This window comes from Hypomesus nipponensis, chromosome 10 (assembly GCF_054491055.1).
Source record: "Hypomesus nipponensis isolate SF chromosome 10, ASM5449105v1, whole genome shotgun sequence".
In the NCBI taxonomy this organism is placed as follows: Eukaryota; Metazoa; Chordata; class Actinopteri; order Osmeriformes; family Osmeridae; genus Hypomesus; species Hypomesus nipponensis.
In genome coordinates, this window is record NC_140370.1 from 7,471,893 (window position 1) to 7,494,770 (window position 22,878).

Below are 22,878 nucleotides of genomic sequence, written 5' to 3' on the forward strand. Positions count from 1 at the left end.
CGAGCCTTGTCTTCTCTCTGGGGCGGACAGACAGATGGACCAGGGAAGAGAGACACACAGACAGTGGGGCCTCAGAGACTCTTTCTCCCCACCCTGACAGGAACACAGACATCACAGAAGCGCGACAGAGTTAACCCTTTTCTTCTGCCGTTCATCTTGGCTGCGGAAAGCGGAGACAAATCAAAGGTGCGGGAGCTTTGGTATCTAGGACGCACGCCTTCCATCTTCCCCATCTCCCTGGTTCGCTCTCTACAGGCTTTGAGAGAGCCTTTCATGTGTACACCGATCCCTAACCTGACCGTGCATCTCTTGGGCGAGGGAATCAAAACAGTCCTCTCGCCGTGGAACAATATCTTTTCATGTCAGAATGGAAGAGGAGGCGGGTGGGGGGGGGGGTGTCTCCACAGGTCACCGATATTAACCCCCACCCCGCCCTACCATCTCCAGCCCCCGCCCCCCTCATACAGGCTGGTTTTTCCGCGGGGCTCGGATCCTAGCCACACTCTCCTCTCGTGAATAGACGAGGGTGGGGGTCATTTCTCACGGGTGCACTGACATTTACCCTCCCCCCAGCTCAGGGGGGGGACATTTTTCAGCATGGCCGTGACATTAACTGCTGTAGCAGGCTCTGATTGCCTGCACCCTGGGCGATGCTTTATGGAGCTTCTCCTTTTCTCCAAGCATCGATCTGCGGCCACTGCCTTTTACTACAGTTGCCCTTCCCACCCCTGCATGTAGGTATGTGATTGCGCGTGTGTAAATGCATCTGTGGTGTGTACTTTGCCAGGATTATACTGCTTGTTTGCAAGGACGTGGTCGTAGAACAGGTTATTTCTGTGTGTGCTCCGACACAGTCAGCACAGGGACCGGGAGAAAGTTTTAGCGCAGATCAAAACGTGCCATCACAAGGAATGAGATGGGCTGTGGGGGGGGGGGGGGGTTAAAGTAACTGATAACTAAACACATGAAAAGAACACAACGTCACAGAGGCACAAACACAGAACAACAGACCCGGAACTGAATCTTCCCCTCTGAAACAACGAGAGGAGAGAGAGAGGACGAACGCTACACATCTGCGTCGCGGAGATACCAAAACCTTGAAGCGTGTCGCGGCAGCACCCAAGGACGCGGGCGGTGTGCTTGGGGGTGAGAACCGAAGGAGAGGAATGGAGCGCCGGAAATAGCGAGAGAGTGCCGGAAGAAAAGAAGAGAAGAGGAGGACGAGTTCTCACCTGGGAAACTTTGCGCATCACCTCTCCGCCCACCATCAACGCCTGGATGAAGGAGCGCGTGGACACGAACGTGCTCTTGACCGAGGTCCACAAGGCGTGAGGCTTGCCCCCGAACGGCCTCAGGCGCTCCATGTTCTTCGACACGCACTCCAGGTATTCATCCCCTGCCATCGTCAGGACGTTAGCGACAAGTCCAAATTCCACTCAACATATAGCACAGCGGGCCAAAACCGCACGCTGTTTTCCCAATAATAAATACATGGACAAATCTTCATCCGTCTTAGTATTACCGTGCTGTTTCATGTACATCGCAACACCCATCCAACATCAACATGTTATGAATTGATTAGAAACAACCAGTTTGTAGAGGGTGAACATTGGTAAACCTACAGCATTGGACTGGACAGAAGAGTGTATCTATGCTATAACTGTGTGTGATAGATCTGTGATCTACTGGCTGGATTCTAGCCTGAACATCAACGGTGTGTACCTATGTTATTGCTGAATCACATGACTATGCTCATACCTATGGTGTACTGTCCGTTGACGGTCTTGAAGAGCCGCTCCAGAAGTCTGCTCCAGAACTCGTTGAGCGCCTCCTCCAGGTTGATGTTGGAAGTGCCGCGGAAGTAACGCCGGAGGTCTGTGTACAGTTCTCTGAACACGCGTGCATTCTCTGTGTACAGGGAGCCCAGAGCGGACGGGAAAGACTCCTGCAGGGAACCTTCCGAACGGTTCAGAGCCTCCATGACAAACTCTGGAACGAGACGCAAAGACTGGAGTCAACACAGGGAGACAGGGAAGGAGGAGACAGCGAAAAAGATAGAAGGAGAGAGAAGCAGAGAGACATACAGGGAAAGAGAGAGAGAGGGAGGAGACAGAGAACGAGAGACAGAGAGACAGAGAGAGAGAGACCAAAAGAGAGAGAGAGAGAGAGAGAGAGAGAGACCAAAAGAGAGAGAGAGAGAGAGACAGACAAAAAGAGAGAGAGAGAGAGACAAAAAGAGAGAGAGAGAGAGAGAGAGAGAGAGGGAGAGATATCCAGTAAAAGAGAGGGAGTGCAACTGCAGCATTAGCTTTGAAGGCGTCTCATCTCAGTCAGCCTGTCATTGCAGATGGGAAGGAGCGGAGAAGAAAGACTGTTGGGCCTTCAAGGGACACTCCCATCTGGGTTAACCTATTCCCTGAACCGTCACGCACACACACACACACACACACAAACACACACACACAAACACACACACACACACACAAACACCCATGGACCCACTGGAATATACACCATATTCCAGCCCATCTCTACACACACACAAACAGGCACACACCCAGCCCCACACGTTGTCTTTGAGTCGACACACAGTGGAGTTGACAGAGTCAGTCTCCCACACAGAGCCCGAAGACGATCAGTGCTGAAAACGTTGCGTAACAATGTTCATATCGTAAGCTCAACCTGACCCAACTCGGCAGCGTTATCTAAGCGGCGCTGGGGGTACCTTCTACCGTTTCTGCTGTTACAGTCTGGTCCCACTCATTAATAAATACCCCTGTGTTGCTTTACGCCTGCTCCTTCGCTTACATCTGACATTTCCAGAGATTTGCTTGAAGCAAAAGGTCTCCGTTCTCGTTAGCTGCTGTCGCCGGGCGCTCCCAGCTCACTGTTTACACTGTGTGGAGCTGCATATCTTCCACGTTCCATCATTATGCTAATGTTTGCTTGATACTTCATGTGCGTGTTTCAGTTTTTTTTCTACTGAATACGCCAGACGGTGTTAGACAGCTACTCGTGTTGGAAGTGAACATCGGAAGACAACGTGAGAGAGGAAGATAGAAACCGCTTTTCTGCATTCAACCTCCGAGAGATTTGGTAGACAGAAAGTGATCATGATTGGGCGCATGTTTTCGGGAGAAACGATCACAAATACTAATTAGTCGAACTGTAAATCGCTGTCTGGAACGCTTGAGATAAATGATCATATTTGTCCCCTGAGAGGTCTGCTCAGTCAAACCAAACATGTAGAAAAGGAGCTCATCTGATATGGTGCAGGCATTCTGATGTGCTTTGCCCTTCCGTTTGCTAGGTATAAGGGGCTTGTTGGAGTGTGACAACTGCTGGGCACAACAGAGCCCTCTGACTCCAGAGATGGCCGGTCAGAGACAGCGCTGCTGCTGTGGGCCGCTGCACACGCAGCGGAGAGGAAACGGCTCGTCTTACTTCCTGTCTGGACGACGTGTCTGTCCCCTGGTCCCTGACCTGTGACAATCACGCACACTTTCCCAGACCTAGCTGTCTGTCAGGATTAGCTGTCACACACACACACACTCTCTCTGTCTCACAAACAGACACACGGCCGCAGACACACACACACAGGCACGTACACACATGGCCAAGCTTCCTGTCACCGCTGAGGTGAAGGAATATAGCCAGCTGTCTAGCTGTTCTCTTGAGCATGCCAGAAATCAGCCAACTTGTGTACACATGATTCCCAGGCTGCCAGGTAAAAGCGTGGTTTGTGTACCATGAAGTCATATGGGCAGCCTACTTCCAGCACACACACACACACACACACACAGCCCAAAGCAGACCATATTTGTCTAGTAGGGTCACAGTTTCCAGATACAGAAAACTTCACAAAGCTGGACAGACCCCGAAAAAACCTGTTCTGTTCAAATGCTTTGCAAGGCCTTTTCAGGAGGAAATTTTATGAGGTACTTGCTTTGAAAACGAAAAGGTTTTCTAAATTTTTCCATGGAAACCCACACTTTTGCTGAAAAAGCGCCCTACATTTCAGCTTGGGAAGGGTTGAGAATTCTTTGTGTTGCATAGGAGACCGGACTCTCCCTCTGCCCTTCAGCAGGGTGACTAATGATGATCATTAGCATGACTTGGAGCAGTTTGTGTTCCTGTGTGTGCATACGTGTGCGTGTGTGTGTGTGTGTGTTAGGGGGTGTAACGACCTTTTGTCCCTTCAGTTTGTGTCTCTATGGTATTAGGGGTCTCCAAGGAGCCCCTCATCCATCCTCCATCTCTCGCTACATCCCACTCCCTCCAGTCTCTCCTGCACACACCTCTATCCTGAGCGGGGGGCCGGGTGCTAGGCCACTCTACGCCAGAGTTGTGTGTCTTTTTATCTCCCTCTCACTTTGGATCAATGAATGCCTCTGAATGCCTCCAGTTCTTTTCAAACATTTAGTGTCCCTTAGCACTCCCAAAGCAGACCGCACCCTCTATCGTTTGCTGCCACTCACTCTCTTTCCCACATAGGCACACACACACACACACACTGTGCACACACACACACACACTGTGCACACACACACACACTGTGAACACTCACTCACACTGGACTTATTAGTTGTGAAAAGTGGCAGGGCCTAGAGATAGAGAGGGAGGCGGCCCCAGACAGTTTATGTGTCAGTCTTGGTCTCTCCATTAATCTGAACACTGAATAGACATGCGGTCGGCTCACTGAACTCCACCGGCTCTTAACAAGCATTTTGACGCCATTAAAACCCTCCAACATTAAACAAGAGAGCGCACCACACTAAGACATGCCATTTATCAGCCGTCTGGATGTCTTCAAGCTAACCTCACCTGCCCCCTCTCTCACTCTGTCCTCATCCTCTGTTTTATGTTCTTTTTGACTTGGAACCACCCTGCTCCAACCTTTCTCTCTTAGTCTCTTCTTGCATTGTCACCCACTCATCTCCAGTCCGCCTCTCTCTCTCTCTCTCTCTCTCTCTCTCTCTCTCTCTCTCTCTCTCTCTCTCTCTCTCTCTCTCTCGCTCTCTCTTTGTTTCTCTTTCTCTCCATATATTTATATATATATATATATATATAGATCTCCCATCTGTTTGTTCCTTCTCTGTCTCCTCATTTGCCTCCCTCCCTCCCTCCATCCGTCTCTCTACTTTCCTGACTTTTTGCCAAATGCCATCTCTCTTTCTCTTCCTGTCCCTGCTGTTCTCGCTCCTCTCTGTCTTCATCTGTCTCTCTCTCTTTTCTTTGTCTCCTTCATCCCCACTGTTCATGTCTTTCTCCCTCATGAGTCATGGATTTGGCACAATCGGGCCACCATACTCCTGCTCTCATCCAAGCTCATTTGCATGCAGCCGGCGCCAGCCAATCAGACGGCACCACAGAGCAGCTGTCCTTGTCGCTCGTGACTTGTCATCAAAGGTGACCGTGACAGCAGGAAATCAGCAGGAGATAAACCATTCAGTCTCTAATTAGAGGAATGTTGAGCAACACCGATTCAGAGAATGTTGAGTCTAATGAGCATCTCCACATCATCAAGCCTCCTGATAAGTGGACAGACAGTATTATTATCTGTCATTATAGGGAGTTGAGTGATTTTCCCCTTTCATCCCATTAGAGTTTTAAATCTTATCAGGTCCTGTCTCTTTAATTGGTTATGCTGAAGAGCATTCCTCTACCTGTGTATATGGAGCCCAGCACACCTGGGTCAGGTCGCTGCTGAGATCCTCTCACATCCTCTCAGAGCAGGGCTGGATGTTGGGGACAAGTCCATTGCTTTTGCTGGCTATAAAACACTTATTTTCACACAGGAGGTCCACTGGTTCTAAGGATTAGGAACTGTGGAATTGTGAATTTTTCACATGATGTGATGCACAGTACGAGTATTACATGTACTGTTGTCGTTTAGGCCAGCTTGGCAATGGTATCATTCGGATTCTACAATATGATGGCATTGCTCGGCCGTCTTAGCCAGAAGAGTCTCCTTCTTCCAGTGTGTGAGTATGGAACACATCCCCTCTTGAGGATCCCCCCTCTCTACGCACACAGATCCACACACGCACACGCACCTCCAGATGCCAGCGGTGGAACCTTGAGCAAGTTCACCAGCTGATAGGACAACAGCTCCTTCTGTCTGGCACACCTGCCTGCCCGTCTAACAGTGTGTCGCCTACAGAGCCCCTGCTCTCAGTCCTCGCTGACCTCTCCCCCTCCCTCCCTCCCTCCCTCCCTCCCTCCCTCCCTCCCTCCCTCCCTCCCTCCCTCCCTCCCTCCCTCCCTCCCTCCCTCCCTCCCTCCCTCCCTCCCTCCCTCCCTCTCACTCGGCCTCTCTCTCCCTCATTCATTCTTTCACACTCCCTCCCTCCTCCTCCCTTCCCTCTCTCTCTCTCTTTCTATCCTTCTTCCTCTATTTCTCCTTCCCTCCCTCTCTGTTGAATCTCTCTCTTTCCAGTGAATGATGGCAGGCATTCTTTGTTGTTGAGTGATGATTCAACCCCAGTAAACCCAGGGAGCCCTTAATGTTTCTTCAAAAATGATTTGTCCTTGGCCAGGTGGTAGAGTTGAGCAGAGCTGACTCAGGCAGAAACACACACACACACTCACCCCCCTCTCCTTATACACACACACACACAGATGCAAGCACTTACACGCACCCCCTTCCCTACAGACACACACATACTGTACACACACACTAACAACCCAGTGTGTGTGCTCCAGGCAGGTCCTCTAATCTGTGGGCTTCCACAGTCTCCGGGCCTGAGAGGGCTGGCCAGCCTGGGCTGGTCTGTCTGCTGCAGGAACACCCTACACTTAGCCACATGGAGATAGGCTGGCCCACACCCTGCTAAGCATTGCCACATGGAGATACGCTGGGGACCCACACCACAGCACACACACTGGTATTTACTGGGCTCTCGGTGGAAATACCGCCCCAACCAATTGCTAGCTCGATTCTTGGTGGCATAGCTGCCAGGGATGTTTCTGGGAAGTGAGGCCAAGCAGTGATCCCTGGGGGATACCAGGCAGTGACAGCTGTGACACTGGTATGTGATCTTTGCAGGCTTGGTGTTAAGGCAACGCTATAGCAAAGATTCTGTAGCTACTACCATGGGGGTCCCATGCTCAGACGCCATCTTGGTTGTGGGCAGTAATACCAGATGTAATGTTGCGTATCACCGGGTAATTAACCCTGTCTAACGCTCAGTTACACTCAAGACTGGGAAAAGGTGGTCGCCAACAGATGGCTGAAGACATAGTGTGTCTCTCTCTTTACCCTCTCTCCTCTCTCCCTCTGTCCGTTCTGCTGTGTCCATCTGATGCTCAACGGGGTGAGATGAGCAGTGAAGGAAAGACCAGACGGCAGAGAGACAGCGAGAGAGAGAGAGAGAGAGAGAGAGAGAGAGAGAGAGAGAGAGAGAGAGAGAGAGAGAGCTGAGAGAGAGAGAGAGAGCTACAGTCAGAGGACAGGACAATATTTGAAGTGTGTGAGAGAAAGGAAGAAAGAAGAATTGAGGAGAGAGAGAGAGAGAGAGAGAGAGAGAGATAGAGAGAGAGAGAGATAGAGAGAGAGAAAGAGAGAGTTGAGCAGGTGCCCAGTTAGCTACATACAGTATCTGCTAGCAGAGATGTCAGTGAGTTTACTGTGAGCATAACCTGACAACAGTCTCCAGATGACCTGCTGTTGTCATACTCACTACCAGTCACCCCAGGGGAACACAACTGTTTGTTTGTGTGTGTGTGTGTGTGTGTGTGTGTGTGTGTGTGTGTGTGTGTATGTTCCTACTACAACAGAGCAGGGCTGTCCCTTTCTCTGTTTGAGTATGGCCTCTGTGACACCACACTGAGCCATTTCCTATCACTAACTTACACACATTTGACATCCAGCGTTAATAAGTCTTGTGACTTATGGAAGACTTAAGACTTGTGGAATGTGTTTGTGTGTGTGTATGTGTGTGTCTGACAGAAAAATATTCCAGATAAAGAGAGAAAGAAAGGTACATAGATAGAGATTGAAGGAGGGCAGTAGAAACAGAACGAGAGGAAAGGGAAAGAGATGGAGGATCATTGGGGGTATGAGAGAGCAAGATCAGTAGAGGGAGTGGGAGACAGAGACAGGGTAAACAAACACCAGTCAGCCTCTGAACAGTGTGATCCCGAAAGGTCAGGCTAACTAGCAGAGCCCAGATCCGCCTGACAGATCTCTTCTCACACACTGGCCAAGGGGAACGAACCGAGTGCAGAGACAGATTAATTCTGAAACTAGAACAGATAATCAAGCACAAACAATCCCTTGGACATAATAATGGTCTGATCACTGGTGCTTTACAGTAATGTACTGCAGTCTACTCTCTCACTCTACTCTAAAGGAGATGACCCATGGTTTTACCTCACAGTAGAACACACACACACCATCCAGACTGTAATAAAAGCCATGCTGGCAGAAAGCCAGAGTTGGGATGAACCAAAAAATTAAAAGGACTCCATCGTTGATAATGTGAAAGGAATACTCTAACTGTAGAATATGAATAACCTATTTGCATCCTGCTTTCATGACTGAAATAATGACGAGGGAGCAGTATACTACTGACAGATAATGTACTTCTTGTGTCCTACTTATTGTGTGTGTGTGTGTGTGTGTATGTGTGTGTGTGTAAGCTTGTTTGTATACTGTATGTCGGCGTGTGTGTGTCTGTGTGTTAGTTTGAGTGGGTGAAGGGAAAAACAGCACAGCTGTTCTGTGCTTTCTACCAAAATCAACACCAGCTAGCATTGCTTATAGTGTGCGTCACCATAAACACTCCCCTTGAAATAAACTGTCCTCTGACATTATGGTTCCACAGCAACATTCCTCACAGTGACAGGTCAATTCTCTAACGCCTAACACACACATACAGTACAAATATATACTGTAAAGTAGACATGCACATACAGAACACAAACAAAACAGAAACACATGCAACAAGTAAATATAGACAGTAATTACCCCCCGAGCATCATCGACCGTGGCGGTAGACCAAGATTTACCACTGCAACATCTTACACACACCATCATCCCTGCCACACTGCACATATACAAACACACTACAATGCAACACTCTACACACACCGTCATCCCTGCCACATGGGACGCGTCTAAACATATGACACTGCGACAAACCTAAACACACTTCCCACTGGAGAGAACACACCCTCACCGTCAAAGGCCTTGTAGTGGGCGTTGATGCTGGCCTGCTGGATCTGTCCGGAGACCTTGATGGAGTGCTGGGTCTCCATGCGGCTCAGGTTGGCCAGGGACTCCTCCATCGCACTGGTGCAGCAGGTGTAGCCTTGGGGGCAGACTCGCAGGTGCTCCCCTGGAGGATAGAGGGAGGGGGAGGAGGTTAGCACCGACATCTGAGATCATCCTTGCACATGGGTTCATTCAGTCATTGTGAGATGAGATGCACCTGGATACTGTCTCGTGTACTGATTGTTTATCAGGAATATCAACAAGGCAAGAGGCTACTCTTTTTCATGTGATTCTTTCAACAGATGCTTTTATCCAAAGTGACGTACAAAGAGGACAGAAAGGGGTCGTGGATGGAGGGTGCAGTAGTAGTAGTAGTTCTAACAGTACTGTAGTTCAGTGGAGTCACGGGTGGGTCTGACTCACCAGGCACAGTGCAAGGTAACCACATGTCAGCTACCAGACACTGTAAAACAATCATCACTTGTCGGATACAGTGCAAGAAAAACATTAAGTTAAACCCATACAAACTTCACGCAATGTAGAAACTGGACCAAAGAGCACTCCTTCTGTCATATGACTGTCTGTTGCATCCTTACTGACTGGATAAACAGCCAATCAGATACGAGAAGGTTCTTGACTGCCAGCCATGATTGGTGAGACGGTTACACGGTTTATGGCCACTAGCCAATCAGAAGGTGCAAGGATTTAAAAGACTGTTTTCTTTAATTTCTCACATGAGAAGATTCTACATAATCAAACACACATTACTAAACACACACAGTCTGAATGGTACGGCAATGGAAACCCTATTCAGCGTGTAATTACATGCTACTTTTTTGGAGAGTTTGATGAATTAGTCTTTCAACCTAGAACCTACGCACCTCCACAGCACCACACACAGGGTGAATACGTTTGTCCGACCTTGCCAAGGTGAGCAGAACCATACACAGTGTTGGCTGTACTAAGGGACACCATGTACATGACCAGCCTCACACATTTACCACACACATCAAGCAACACTGGGGTTGCGCTTTGAAACTAAGGCCACATTGTCACGTTGGCTCCAATCAAATGTAGCCTTCCAAATGATATAACAAAAGCAGATTGAAGCCCGTCCACTAATTCAATTGGAGTGAGCTTTTCGTATTGAGTGCTGTGCCCTTGGAGCTGTGAGTATTGGAGATCTTGCCTCACTTGGTCACCAGAACCCACCCGGGCCTCACCTGCAGGGCTCAGAGCCTCTTGATACAAGCAGTCCTCTGGTTCAGCAAAGGGAGAGATGGCTTGTGTGCAGCTGTATATGATGTGTGTGTGTGTGTGTGTCTGTGTGTGTGTGTGTGTGTGCCTGTGTCTGACAGACTAGCAGAGTAGGCGGGTATAGATCAGTGGTTGGAGCATTTGACTGCTAACTGTACTACTGTGCTAAATACATCCATTCCATGATAGACATTTGGCTTGCTGTTCAAAGTGGGTGGTGGAACAACTCTTCAAATCAAGACCGACTCCATGGGCGTTAGGTGACGATGTGTGCATTTTCTTTGGTGTGTGTGTGTGTGTGCATATCACACACAAGAGGCTCATCCTGTCCTGCACTTAAAGTAGTAGAGAAACTGGATGGGATTTTCCTGTTAGCTTACAAGAGAATCAGCCTGATAGGAAGGTGACACACATCTCTGATATGGATGTGTGTGTGTGAGGGGGGCCTGTTGTTGGCAAAAATCTTTGTACTTATACCTGCTCCCCTGCCAGAATAGTGTGTGTGTGTGTGTGCGTGTGTGTGTCTGTGTGAGTCAATGGCCGCCAGATCATTTTGCTTGCTGCCATCTGAAGGGCGTCTGAGTTAAGTGGACAAGCGAACACGCAATTCTACACACACCCTCACACCCACGGATCCGCAAACACACCTCAACTCACACACGCAATTGTTATGGCATAATAGCGGGTCAGTGGGTGCCAACGCTGGATGGCACACGATCATGCGCATAACAATGACACACTGCAAACCTTCACGCTATCTCCAATTTTGATGCTTTGTTGTTCATCAGATTCCCTCTTCCAAACACAAACAGAAACAATACAGAGGGATGGGAAGAGATAGGCAGAGTGAACGGCAGAGAGAGTGAGAGAATGTGTAGTCCACCCACCCTGCCACCTCCCTAAACACACACACACACACACACAAACATACTGCTCCTCCATTCACTTCCGCTCAATTTCATTACCAGAGGACACTAGAGTAATCACTGCAGGACAGCTCCATCTGAAGAGGCCTATTCTAGCGAGGACACACACACAAACCACTTCCACACACACCCACACTCCCCCACACATCCAGACACCCCCCCCCACACACACACACACACACTCACACACACTTAGTGTAATGCTCATGCCAGAACAACACAGAGGACATGCATATGGGGCTAGTGTTATTTGTCTTTACAAAAGGTGCAGCATAGATAGTGAAACATGGTGAGAACGTCCTTCACTACAGTAGCATAGTGAAACATGGTGAGATCGTCCTTCACTACAGCAGCATAGTAAAACATGGTGAGATCGTCCTACACTACAGCAGCATAGTGAAACATGGTGAGATCGTCCTTCACTACAGCCCAATCACAGGGAGACACAGGTTCCACCAGCTTTGGTTGTTCCAGCACTTAGAAACAGAAGAACCAGCCTGATACAGTAAAACAGCTTACCAGGCATGGCATGTAACATCTGCCAGTTATCCTAACTTTGTAACTTCCTAACATGGTCTTGAAAGAACCTGATCCAGGCCACATGACACACAAGCTCCATCCAATGGTATGAACCATCGCTTCACAATCTGCGTGTTCCCCACTGTGTCTCTGCTGCCCCTGACAACTTTCTGCTTGCCCTGACAAACAGAGCCAATACTCTGGAGAGCTATTCTCAGATGGTGAACTTATCAGTGCTCACCAGGAAGGAAGGGTACTATGGAATAGGCAACTGGGAGACAGAAGCAGGTCTAAAACCCCAGGTCTAAGGTCAAACCCTTCAGAAAAACTGAGAAATATGGGCTATTCATGGAGTACACTATATGGACACAAAAGAGACAAAAGATTTTGAGCACTTATGTACATTCAACTTTCTTCCTGTGAGACAGTGAAAGAGGTTAAAAGAAAAACTGACGAGAGAGAAAAGCAGAGAAGGGGGAGAGAGATTGACTGGATTAAACTAAAGAAGAAATAAATGGAGTTGAATGAATGAATACATTAAACCCTAGCCTTGAAGGAAAAGTGAAATTTACAAAAGGAAAAAAAGCCATTCCCACAGTTACCAATGAGTGCTCGGCCTTGGCCTGAGAGCCCCATTCAAATGAAGGCCGGCAATGCTGACACCTGTCAACAACTCATGACGGCAATCTGTCTGTAATCTATCAATCCACTGACACTCAATGACACCCTGACACACTTGGATGATTGTAGCAGGTAATCTCTGTACGTGTTTTGTATGTGTGTATGTGTGTATGTGTGTGTGTCTGCCAGTGTTGGGACTTGAGGGATTAGAGCTGTAATCCAGTGATCTGTGAGAGTGTGTCTGCCACAGCTGGTCCAGGTGACGTCAGAGCAGAATGTAGATATGACACAGCCACAGCTGGACCCTTTGGGGATTAGCACTACACAGGTGGACAACACACACACACATCGCTCCCCTTCCATCTCATCAATCTCCTTGGCTCTGCCTTCACCAGCAACCTCCATTCTCTGATTTTGCTAGCATTTACTGCTTAAAGATGAGGTGGATAAGTCCTCCCCCAGATAAAGGATGCAACAGGAAGGCAGACAGACAGATAGGCATGTAGCAAAAAAACAAACAGGCAAGCAGACAAGGAGGCAGGCAGGCAGACAAGGAGGCAGACAAGGAGGCAGGTAGGCAGAGAGGTACACAGGCAGAGAGGCAGGGAGGCAGGTAGGCAGAGAGGCAGGGAGGCAGAGAAGCAGGGAGGCAGAGAAGCAGGGAGGCAGAGAAGCAGGCTGGCAGTCAGGCAATCAGGCAGTGAGGCAGCCTGGCAGGTGTAGTGACAGGTAGGCATAAAATCAGGCAGACTGGCAGGCAGGTGACAAGTAAAGATAATTATAGTGTATGATAGATTACAACAGGTAACAAATTGGTAATTACGTTAGCCCTCAAAAACCCACCAGGCTGCATGTTATGCCAGACCTGGAGTTAAAAGACTCACAAGATACACACACAAAAAATACAGCCATGTGGTGCACAAACAGTGCACACACACACACCTACCTACAAACAACCCTTACATATACAACCACGAAAAGGCACTTCAACACACATATACATAGACATTTAAAAACTCAAAGTAAGGCACACAGACACGCACACACAGATCCCGGTGGCAAAGTCACCCAATGAATAACCAATGACTGTGGGAGCAAAAAGTGACAGTCCCAATCCCAGAGTTCGATTCCACATTTCATTGGCTTCGCCTCAGCTCACTTTCCAGTCTTTTCCAACTCTGACTTGACTGAATAAAAATGGAATTGAGCCCAGACCAGGTACATATCTGTCCCCAGCCTTGCTCTGAACGGAAACTACTCAGCACAACAACAAATGCACCACGTACACACCCTGCCCTAGTTATGCCCTATATAAATGCATCATGGAACACACATGTCTGGGCATGTTGGAGTGTGTGACCACAAAGAAAAACCATGTCTTAGGTCACGGAAAACACGAGACAACAACAAGCTGTGCTGACCTCATTTCCCTATGTGTGTGTGTGCAAGGTGTGTGCCAGTGCGTATGTGTGTGTGTGTGTGTGTGTGAGTCACAGCTTTTCGGAAAGAGCACATTGTCACTGAAAGATCTGACCTCTTTGACAGGCATTACAATTCAGGCCAGGGGAGAGGGAGAAAACTGTATAGCAAGACACAAATAAACACAACACACAAACACACCCAGACGCACACATCCCAGTGAAGGGCAGAGCCAAATGAGCTGACACACTGGAGTCTGACAGAGTGGCGGAGGAAGGAGGGAGCCAGGGCCCGCCACAGACAGCCTGCTAATGGAGTTGCATCTTCACACAGGATAAAGACGGTGGGTGAGAGGCGAGGGAGACATTGATACGGGGGGACAGAGAGACAGGGAAGTCAAGGGACTGGCTGGGGTGTAGTTATAGTTACTATTGTTAGAGGTAGGAGATCTGAAGTGACAGAGAGAGAGAGGGATGGAGAGAAGTGGAGAGAGAGGAAGATGGAACGAGAGGGAGAGACAGAGACAGAGACAGAGACAGAAACAGAGACAGAGACAGAAACAGAGAGAGAGAGAAAGAGAGAGAGAGAGAGAGAGAGAGAGAGAGAGAGAGAGAGAGAGAGAGAGAGAGAGAGAGAGAGAGAGAGAGAGAGAGAGAGAGAGAGAGAGAGAGAGAGAGAGAGAGAGAGAGAGAGGGTAGGTTGGAGACTGGGTAATTGCCAGCACGGGTGAACGCACAGTTGTTTCCTGTCAGGACTTTCGACCTTCCCAGCATGCTGCCTACTGACTTGCCTCTCCTCATCCCGCCAACTGGTATGAACGGGATGAATGAGAGACTGAAAAAAAGGAAACATCACTTTCCTTTCCACCTGTGACCATTACTAATCAGGTGATTGTGACCAGTTACTCTTCACCATTTCCAGACATTTGCCAACCAAGGCTCAAAAGGGCTTACATGTCTCTTGTTATCCTCTCCTCTACACACCTCGCACTCCCCCATCTCCCTGCGTGGCTTCTTCTGTCTTTCCTGGGCCTCTAGCCAAGGAATCACTACTAAAGAGAGAGAGAAAGAGAGAGGCAAGCGGCGGGTGCAAGAAAAAGAAAGAGAGTTAGAGAGGAAGACAGAGAGAGAGAAGGGGAGAAAAAAGGGAAAAAAAAGATGGAGACGCAGAGAGACAGAGAGAGGAGAGAGGGACGAAGAGAGGGAAAGAAAAAAACACTCCCACCTACTTAGGTCCTTCTCGCTCGCTCTGGCAGCTGTATTTTTGGGCAGGGCCAGATAACAACCTTGCGGGGAATCATCATCATGTCTTTTTACGCCGTTTGTCAGCATTTATAATCAATGAATGGCTGTGGCTCATGCTGAATCTCATGCTGATTAGTGGATTTGCTATATTCAATTCAATCAAATTCTAAAAGAATTAAAAAAACAAACAGGCCTATTGTAGGTTCCTATTAAAATGCCTTCTCTTAATCCCAAAGAAAACTTCTCACATAGTTCTCTGATGAGCCATTTAGATTAAATGGATTGAATTGGATTACAGCTAGCCAGGCTACAAAGGGTGGATATCTTTCGCATGAATCGATCAGTTTAACTGCGAGAAAGAAGTCGTACACAAGATCAATGAAAAAGCGCTGCCCTCCTAACTCCCTTTGTGTGAACGGGATCAGTGTTTTTGAGCCGAGAGTGTGATGAGAGCAGCGTGTGACAGCGTTAAGTCCTTTTGATAGCATTGAGAGGACAAGTTATGACACTCTGTGCGGTCTAATATTCACAGCAGGTTGGTACATGCTGACTGGTGTTATGCCGTGACTGAGACATGCCTCCAGACAGACAGCTGAAACAGACAGACTGATAAACGGGCAGACAGTTCCACAGACAGACAGTCTGACAGATGGATGGATGCATGGCCAGGCGGGCAGACAAGCAGACAACACACATACAGACAGAAATGCAGGCCGACAGACAGACAGACAAGCAGAGAGACAGACAGACAGACACATAGAGACAGGCAGGCGGTCAGACTTTCTCTGACAGAATTCAGGGATCAGAGAAAAAAGGATGGAGAAAGAGAGGGAGGCAAGAAGATAAACGTGCACAGTGGAGGGGCAAACGGAGACATCAAATCTCTAAAAAGACTGGCAAAGCAGTGAAGAAGAATGTGGCCTCTCGTTTCCCTTGACCATCGCAATCTTCCCGAACCAAACCGCAATCATACGCCCCCCAGAATCCGACCCCCTGCGTCACAGCAGTTAGCCAGCTCCCTCCAGAAAACAGGCCACCACTCCCTTTGTTCAATGTAGGCCACAGGCCCATGATGTCATTATCTTGCCCAGACGGAACAGCCAGGGTATTTACCAGTAAAATAATGGCAGTGGAACTACCAGCCATCCTTCTGGTGGAAGTGCCAGACGGGGGATTCTGAGAGGCTGAGTCATCTGAACTTTCATGGTCTGAAATGAGGAAACAAGATGATATGGTGGGATGGATGCAGCCTGCTGAGTCATGATCACATGATGAGTGTCTGTGGCTAAACGCTCGGTCGTGCCTCAGCCAGGCTGCATCATGTCAAGGCTTCCTGACGGGGTTTACTACTTGGGTTTCTTCTTGGGTTGCAATTGGTTGGTCTTGGCCAAGGATTGGTATCAATGCTCCTCTACTGTCTCAATAGAAGCTGAACCAAAACTGAGAGGGACCAGAACCAAAAACCGACCAGCGCGACTAATTACTGTTCAAATTACCACAGTGGCTTCCTGAGAAATGTCGCTTCCTGGACCCCCTGGCCCTCCTCAAATGATTCAGTTGCAGTGTTGTGTAGAGATCAAATTCAGTTGCTGTGTTGTGTAGAGATCAGATTCAGTTGCTGTGTTGTGTAGAGATCAGATTCAGTTGCAGTGTTGTGTAGAGATCAGATTCAGTTGCTGTGTTGTGTAGAGATCAGATTCAGTTGCTGTGTTGTGTTGAGATCAGATTCAGTTGCAGTGTTGTGTAGAGATCAGATTCAGTTGCTGTGTTGTGTAGAGATCAGATTCAGTTGCAGTGTTGTGTAGAGATCAGATTCAGTTGCTATGTTGTGTAGAGATCAGATTCTGTTGTGAATGGGTATCCAGAGAAGCAGGTCAGTTCAATCCATGAGTCGAACCAGCCAGAACATAAAAAACAGGCAGGCTGGAGGAACCAATCCTGCTTACGCACATTCAGAATGACCCCAAAACCAAGTTCACAATCCGATTGGTCAAAAGATCTCAAAGTCTGTCAGCACCAGAGTAAAGGAAACACGCCATTGCCTCCAAAGTGACCCTTGGAAACTGAAAAATCTCAAAACGTTAAATGATATATGATACAACATTTTATTATTTTCCTTGTTGCAGACACGGACAGTACAGATTATGTACAGTTTGAGGATTTACTTATGGCACAGTCATAATCCTAGCATTCTTCACACGGACATCATCTGTGACTGCAGCAAATCATTCTGCACTCTGTCTTTCTGCAGTCACTGGAGGACTGCAGTGGACATCTTGAGCTTTGTTCAACATAAATCAAGAAACCCTTAGACATTGGACAATAATTTGTCGACAAAGGCCCACATTTCCACTCATTTGAACATGGAACTGGAAACGTTCACAGATAAGTTCTACACAGGACCACCGCGGTCACAATGTCTCAAATTGCCCATCATTTCAGTAGGTTCAAAGAGTGAGCCGAAATAGCTTTTTAAATCCTTGGTGGGATTGACTGCGATGAGATCTTTCCATTAGCAGAAGGAGAGAGAGAGATACCTTCAGACAAAACAAACTGTACAAGGCTTCTCCCCAGTTAAAACACTTGGCATGGAGCCCACATGAGACTAGGTTTATTCAGAACCTCTGACAGGTAAAGGCATAAGATGTGGAGAGGAATGTTTGGGTTTTTCTTTGGCCCTGCTGCTGCTAAATACCCCTTTCATGTCAGCACTGCTGCGGCTTCCCACAGACTTCTCTCTCAGGGAATCAAATAAATAAAGCTGTACTCTTTCTGAACGTGGCTGCACAACTTCCCTTCCGCATCGCTTTCTGGCCTTTTCTTCCCATCTCAATCACTCTATTTAAACTATTCGGTGCTTCTTCAACTGTCTGTCACTTCCGTTTTCAGTACCCATGAATTCACTTGTACATATGAAACCCAGATTGTTTTCGGTGTGACTTTTCTGTCTGGGTCCTGTGTATTCTCTTTTCTCCTCTTCCCCCTTTCATATGGCTGGGTCTCTTCACAGGCTTTACCAAACACCACATTTCTGTCTCTCTCTTGCTGTGAAATACTGTATATCGTGGTCTCTTTGTCTCTCTGTCTTGTTTTCTTTTTCCTCACATACTTTAAGCCTTTCTGTAGCACTCCCCTGTGTACCCTCTTGCTAGCTGTAGGCTCAACGGCAGGCAGATCTTTCACAACAGGGCATTTTCAAGCCAACAGACAGACAGATTGGATATACAATATGTTGCCTTGAGATAGATATTTTGATCCTAGCAGACCTACTAAAAAATTGTATACCTCTGAAATTGGTCTGAAACAGTATTCTTACACGGTATATTACCACATTCTCCATTTGCATATGGCTAACATTTGACGGATGGGATGCATATTAAAGGATGCATGTACAGTTTATGTATACATATGACATCAACATCATGAATACTCAGTCTCAGAAGATTTCAAGAGAGGTCCATCGTCAATCCAGGAAACGTACACTGAACCCCCCCCCTCCCCTCTCAGCCAGTCTCCATATTACAATTTCGACAGCCTTATCTTCAAGCTGTCTAAATATTACACGGGATATCTCCCCCTTCCGAGGAATGCCCAAGTACAACAGTGTGAAGGGGACAAAGATAGCATTCTACCCTGTCCTTCCCATCCTGAAAACACTCATTAGAGCTGGCCCCTCTAAAAGGCTAGATGGTTATCCCCTCACACACACATACAGAGAGAGAGATAAAGACAGAGAGAGATATAAAAAAAGAGAGAGAGAGGAACTCAGGTCTCTGTTTAACAGTCCCTCTCCTGTATTTGATCTACAGGGGAGACGACAGCATGGCTGCCTGCTGGTGTCAGCTACAGCAACTCAAGCTGCTAACACAGCATCGAAGATTTCCACCCACACCCTCCTCAGCTGCATCACCATCATCGTGACCAAAGTCTAAAAAGTCATTTTATTATGGGCTCTACCCTCATCTTCAGCATGATCACACACCTTCATGATCGCTAACCTAATCAGCATCTTCTTCTTTCTGTGTGTGTGTGTGTGTATGAGTGTGCGTATGTGTGTATGAGTGTGTGTGTGTGCGCGCAAGAGGGTGGGTTCGGGGAGGTGAGGGGGGGCGGTGCTGAGGGACTGGGATCAAAGAGTCGAGTAGCCAGTACACTATTCCTCTGACATCATCGCACTCCTCCCCTCCCGGAACCACAGCCAATCACAAAGCTCTCCATTGTGAGACCCGACAGGCCTCCTCCGCCCCCACCACGGCTGTGGACGGCAGAAAACTCTTCATTAACTCCTAATCTGTCAGCTGGAACAGAGGCCTGCCAAGGATAGCATGTCAGGTCATGTGCTCATTTGATCTCTCAAAGGGGGAATTCTGCTGTGAGGGAGCCCATCCCTGCACTGTAGGATCTGCAGCCTGGACACCAGGCCAGGAACTTCACACACACGCCTCAGATGAAGTTCACTCTCTGACATGAGGGATTTGATCAGACAGACAGGAGAAACAAACACCCGGCGGGTGTCGGACGGAAAGACACAGGTGAAGGGTGCGTCTGAGTGGCTCCTTGTTGCTAAGTTGTGGAGAATGTGAGGTGCTTTCATAGACAGCCAAGCTACGTGCTCAGACTCGTTTCCAGAACTCGGACTCTCCAGGCTGCTTTCTCATCACCACGGCGGAACAACTCTGACTGCGAATGCTGATGTAACATACACTGGCAGAGCAAAGCATGACGGAAGACTCTGTAGAGATGTATACCACATTGTACAACTGTCCGCGACAGCACTGTGACCTACAGTGACCGCCTACACCGTGTCCAGGTCGAAGGTCGAGGTCTCCTGGGGTCTCAGTTGGCCTTGTTTTACCATCCATATACTAACCAGGCCTGACCATGCTCAGCTTCGGAGATCAGACGAAATAGGGAGTGTTCAGGGTAGTGTGGCTGTAATAACAAACTAACTCGAAACATCCCTATTCATCGGCACGGGTGATTCAACACCAATGGCAGGCGTTCTTTAACAGGTGCACTTCTCTCCATTGCACAACACTATGGGCGGCACCTTTGACACATGACTCTGTGTGAACTGGTCATCGACAAACGCATCCTCTCCTGAGTGGCCATTTCTGCCAGTAAAAAAAAAAAAAGACCTTATTTATTTACCCTCGTTGTTCAACGCTAGTGCAAATTCAAGTGCTTGTGACAGACAGAGATAACGCTTGTGTGGGGGTGACACTGTGTTCTAGCTCATTGAGAGCCTCATTTAAGGTGAGGACAGACAGATACAGTGATGTTACAGGGCCTTTTACGACGAGCACATGCATCTGGAACAACAGAACACTCCATTCCCCCCAACACTCCAATAAAGAAGACAGAAAGATTCACAATCCAGTTTAAAGCGTTCTTAGTAGAACGGATACTGGATATTTTTTCGCGCACAAACTCACACACAGATTCCAGCGTCACCAATAACCCAGACAGAAAAACACAGACTCCCTGAGTCTATTGTGTTTCCTGTCCCGATCAAGAGATTTACTAATTAAAACCTCATTACATCCTCAGAACACAGCATCGCTCTGGCATCATAAACACAAACAAAGAAACTTAGCCATCTGATGGTACTGTTTGTGTTCTCCTGCAATAACCTAGCCTGTGTGTGTGTGTGTGTGTGTGTGTGTGTGTGTGTGTGTGTGTGTGTGTGAGAGAGAGAGAATACATGTGTGTTAGTCCGTGTGTGTGTGTGTCGGGAGGGAGGGTGGTGGGGGGGGTGTTTGTCTGCAGGGGAGCAGAGCTGAGTGGAGACGATTAGCACAGTGACTTTCCCAGGGACAAGAGAGCATCTAATTCCTCTGTAAACACAAAACGGACTCTCAGAATGTGAGAGAGTCCTGACAATTTCCTCCACTTACTGGTCCAATTCCTTGTGTTCTTAAAACCATCTGAAGAAAACAGAAGTGAACCTGGCGGCACTTCAAGTTTAGAACACTGGAACTTCCCGGTTGAAATGTCAACGTGTTTATGTCATTGCCATGTCATTGTGTAATCACCTACACTTGAGTTTGTGATATTACATACACTGTGGACAGACAAACAGACAGACAGACAGACAGACAGACAGGCAGGCAGGCAGGCAGGCAGGCAGGCAGGCAGGCAGGCAGGCAGGCAGGCAGGCAGGCAGGCAGGCAGACAGGCAGACAAGAAGGCATGCAGGCTATATCTCTTTAAAAAGTGGGATATTAAATAATAATAGATTAATGATGGATAGGTACGCGGCGTAACGGAGGCCGTGTGTATTTATAGCTGTGTAATGGTGTATGAACATGTGAGTTGGGCTGGTCAGTGTGACCGTCTGCTGCCCATGATATCTGCTAACAACCACCGCTGTGAGGGCAGTCAAATACAATAGCCCTCCTTGTCTGTAGAGGGAGGAGAGGCTTCGAGAAAAAGCTGGCAAATATGTAAAAAAATATAGATAAAAAGGAGTGGGAGAGAGTGAGAGATAGGCAGAGAGAGGGTTAGAGGGACAAAAGAAAAAGGCATACTATACAAAATACAGTAACATTTTCAGTTAATTACTGTATGCTAGTCAGCGAGCTCAATTTCTTACTAGAAAGGTCAGCTAGCTTGGCTTCATTTCTTGCACTTAATAAACTGTTTCATGGCAGACCTTCCGAGCACTAGGGGATGATAATTACATTACATTACAGGCATAAACAAACCCACCAAAACATTTACACAAATGCCCATACAGACACAAACGCACACTTTCTCCAGAGGACAACTGTCTTGTTGAGGTAACTCAGTGCTTTATAAATATCACACACAAGGTCACGAGTGATTTGAATTCCCATCACCTAAATTTGTCAACAACCCTGCCTGCCATGCCTGCCATGCCCAAACTACCTTGGCACCCCATAGGCACACGTACCTCTGTACCTAATGCCAACTACGACAGGAACATGGTTGTGGTTGCAGCCAGCCAGCCTCTAGTCTTGTCTATAACTCTTGTCTAAAAGTTTGACATTTGATTGGCCTGCCAGTGCATGAAAGATAATAATCAATCTAGAATAAGTGATAGAGGGGGGAATGTGTTAGGGGAACTAGTTTGAGACTGATTTTACTTTAACGATGCAGGGTCTGCACAGACAAACACGGTTTTACAAATACAATCAAAGGACTATGTATGTTTATAGAACAGCTATGACACAGCTGCTATACAGTAAGTGTAAGTGTCAGACTATGTTGGTGTGTGCAGTATGTCTTTATCTCCCAAAAAACCTATCTGGTGATAAAGAACATGAACAAGAGAGGGAGGATGTGAGGCGTGTGACTAAAGGGCCCAGTCTAAGCTCAATGCCAGCCACACAGGCAGGTAGGCAGGTAGGCAGATAAGCAAGTAAGCAGGCCGGCAGGAAGGAAGGAAGGAAGGAAGGAAGGAAGGAAGGAAGAAAGGAAGGAAGGAAGGAAGGAAGGAAGGAAGGAAGGAAGGAAGGAAGGAAGGAAGGAAGGAAGGAAGGAAGGAAGGAAGGAAGGAAGGAAGGAAGGAAGGAAGGAAGGAAGGAAGGAAGGAGGGAGGGAAGACAGGCAGGCAGGCAGGAAGGAAGGCAGCGCCTCTGGATTTGTGATTTAATTTGTGTGAGTGATGCCTCAGGGCCTGGGATGCTGCTGCTGCTGCTGCTGGGAGGCT

General features: G+C 47.9%; 1 protein-coding gene across 1 annotated transcript in view; it reads right to left on the bottom strand.

The window, feature by feature from the left end:
* The window catches only part of LOC146271162 (glypican-1-like), a 42,830-nt gene that overhangs the window by 10,908 nt on the left and 9,044 nt on the right, over positions 1 to 22,878 (bottom strand). Inside the window, exons 3-5 of the mRNA XM_084708182.1 lie at positions 9,183 to 9,341; positions 1,759 to 1,989; positions 1,233 to 1,396 (exon numbers count right to left, since the gene is read on the bottom strand). Coding sequence (XP_084564308.1) covers positions 1,233 to 1,396; positions 1,759 to 1,989; positions 9,183 to 9,341 — 554 coding nt within the window. The remainder of the gene's footprint in view (positions 1 to 1,232; positions 1,397 to 1,758; positions 1,990 to 9,182; positions 9,342 to 22,878) is intronic.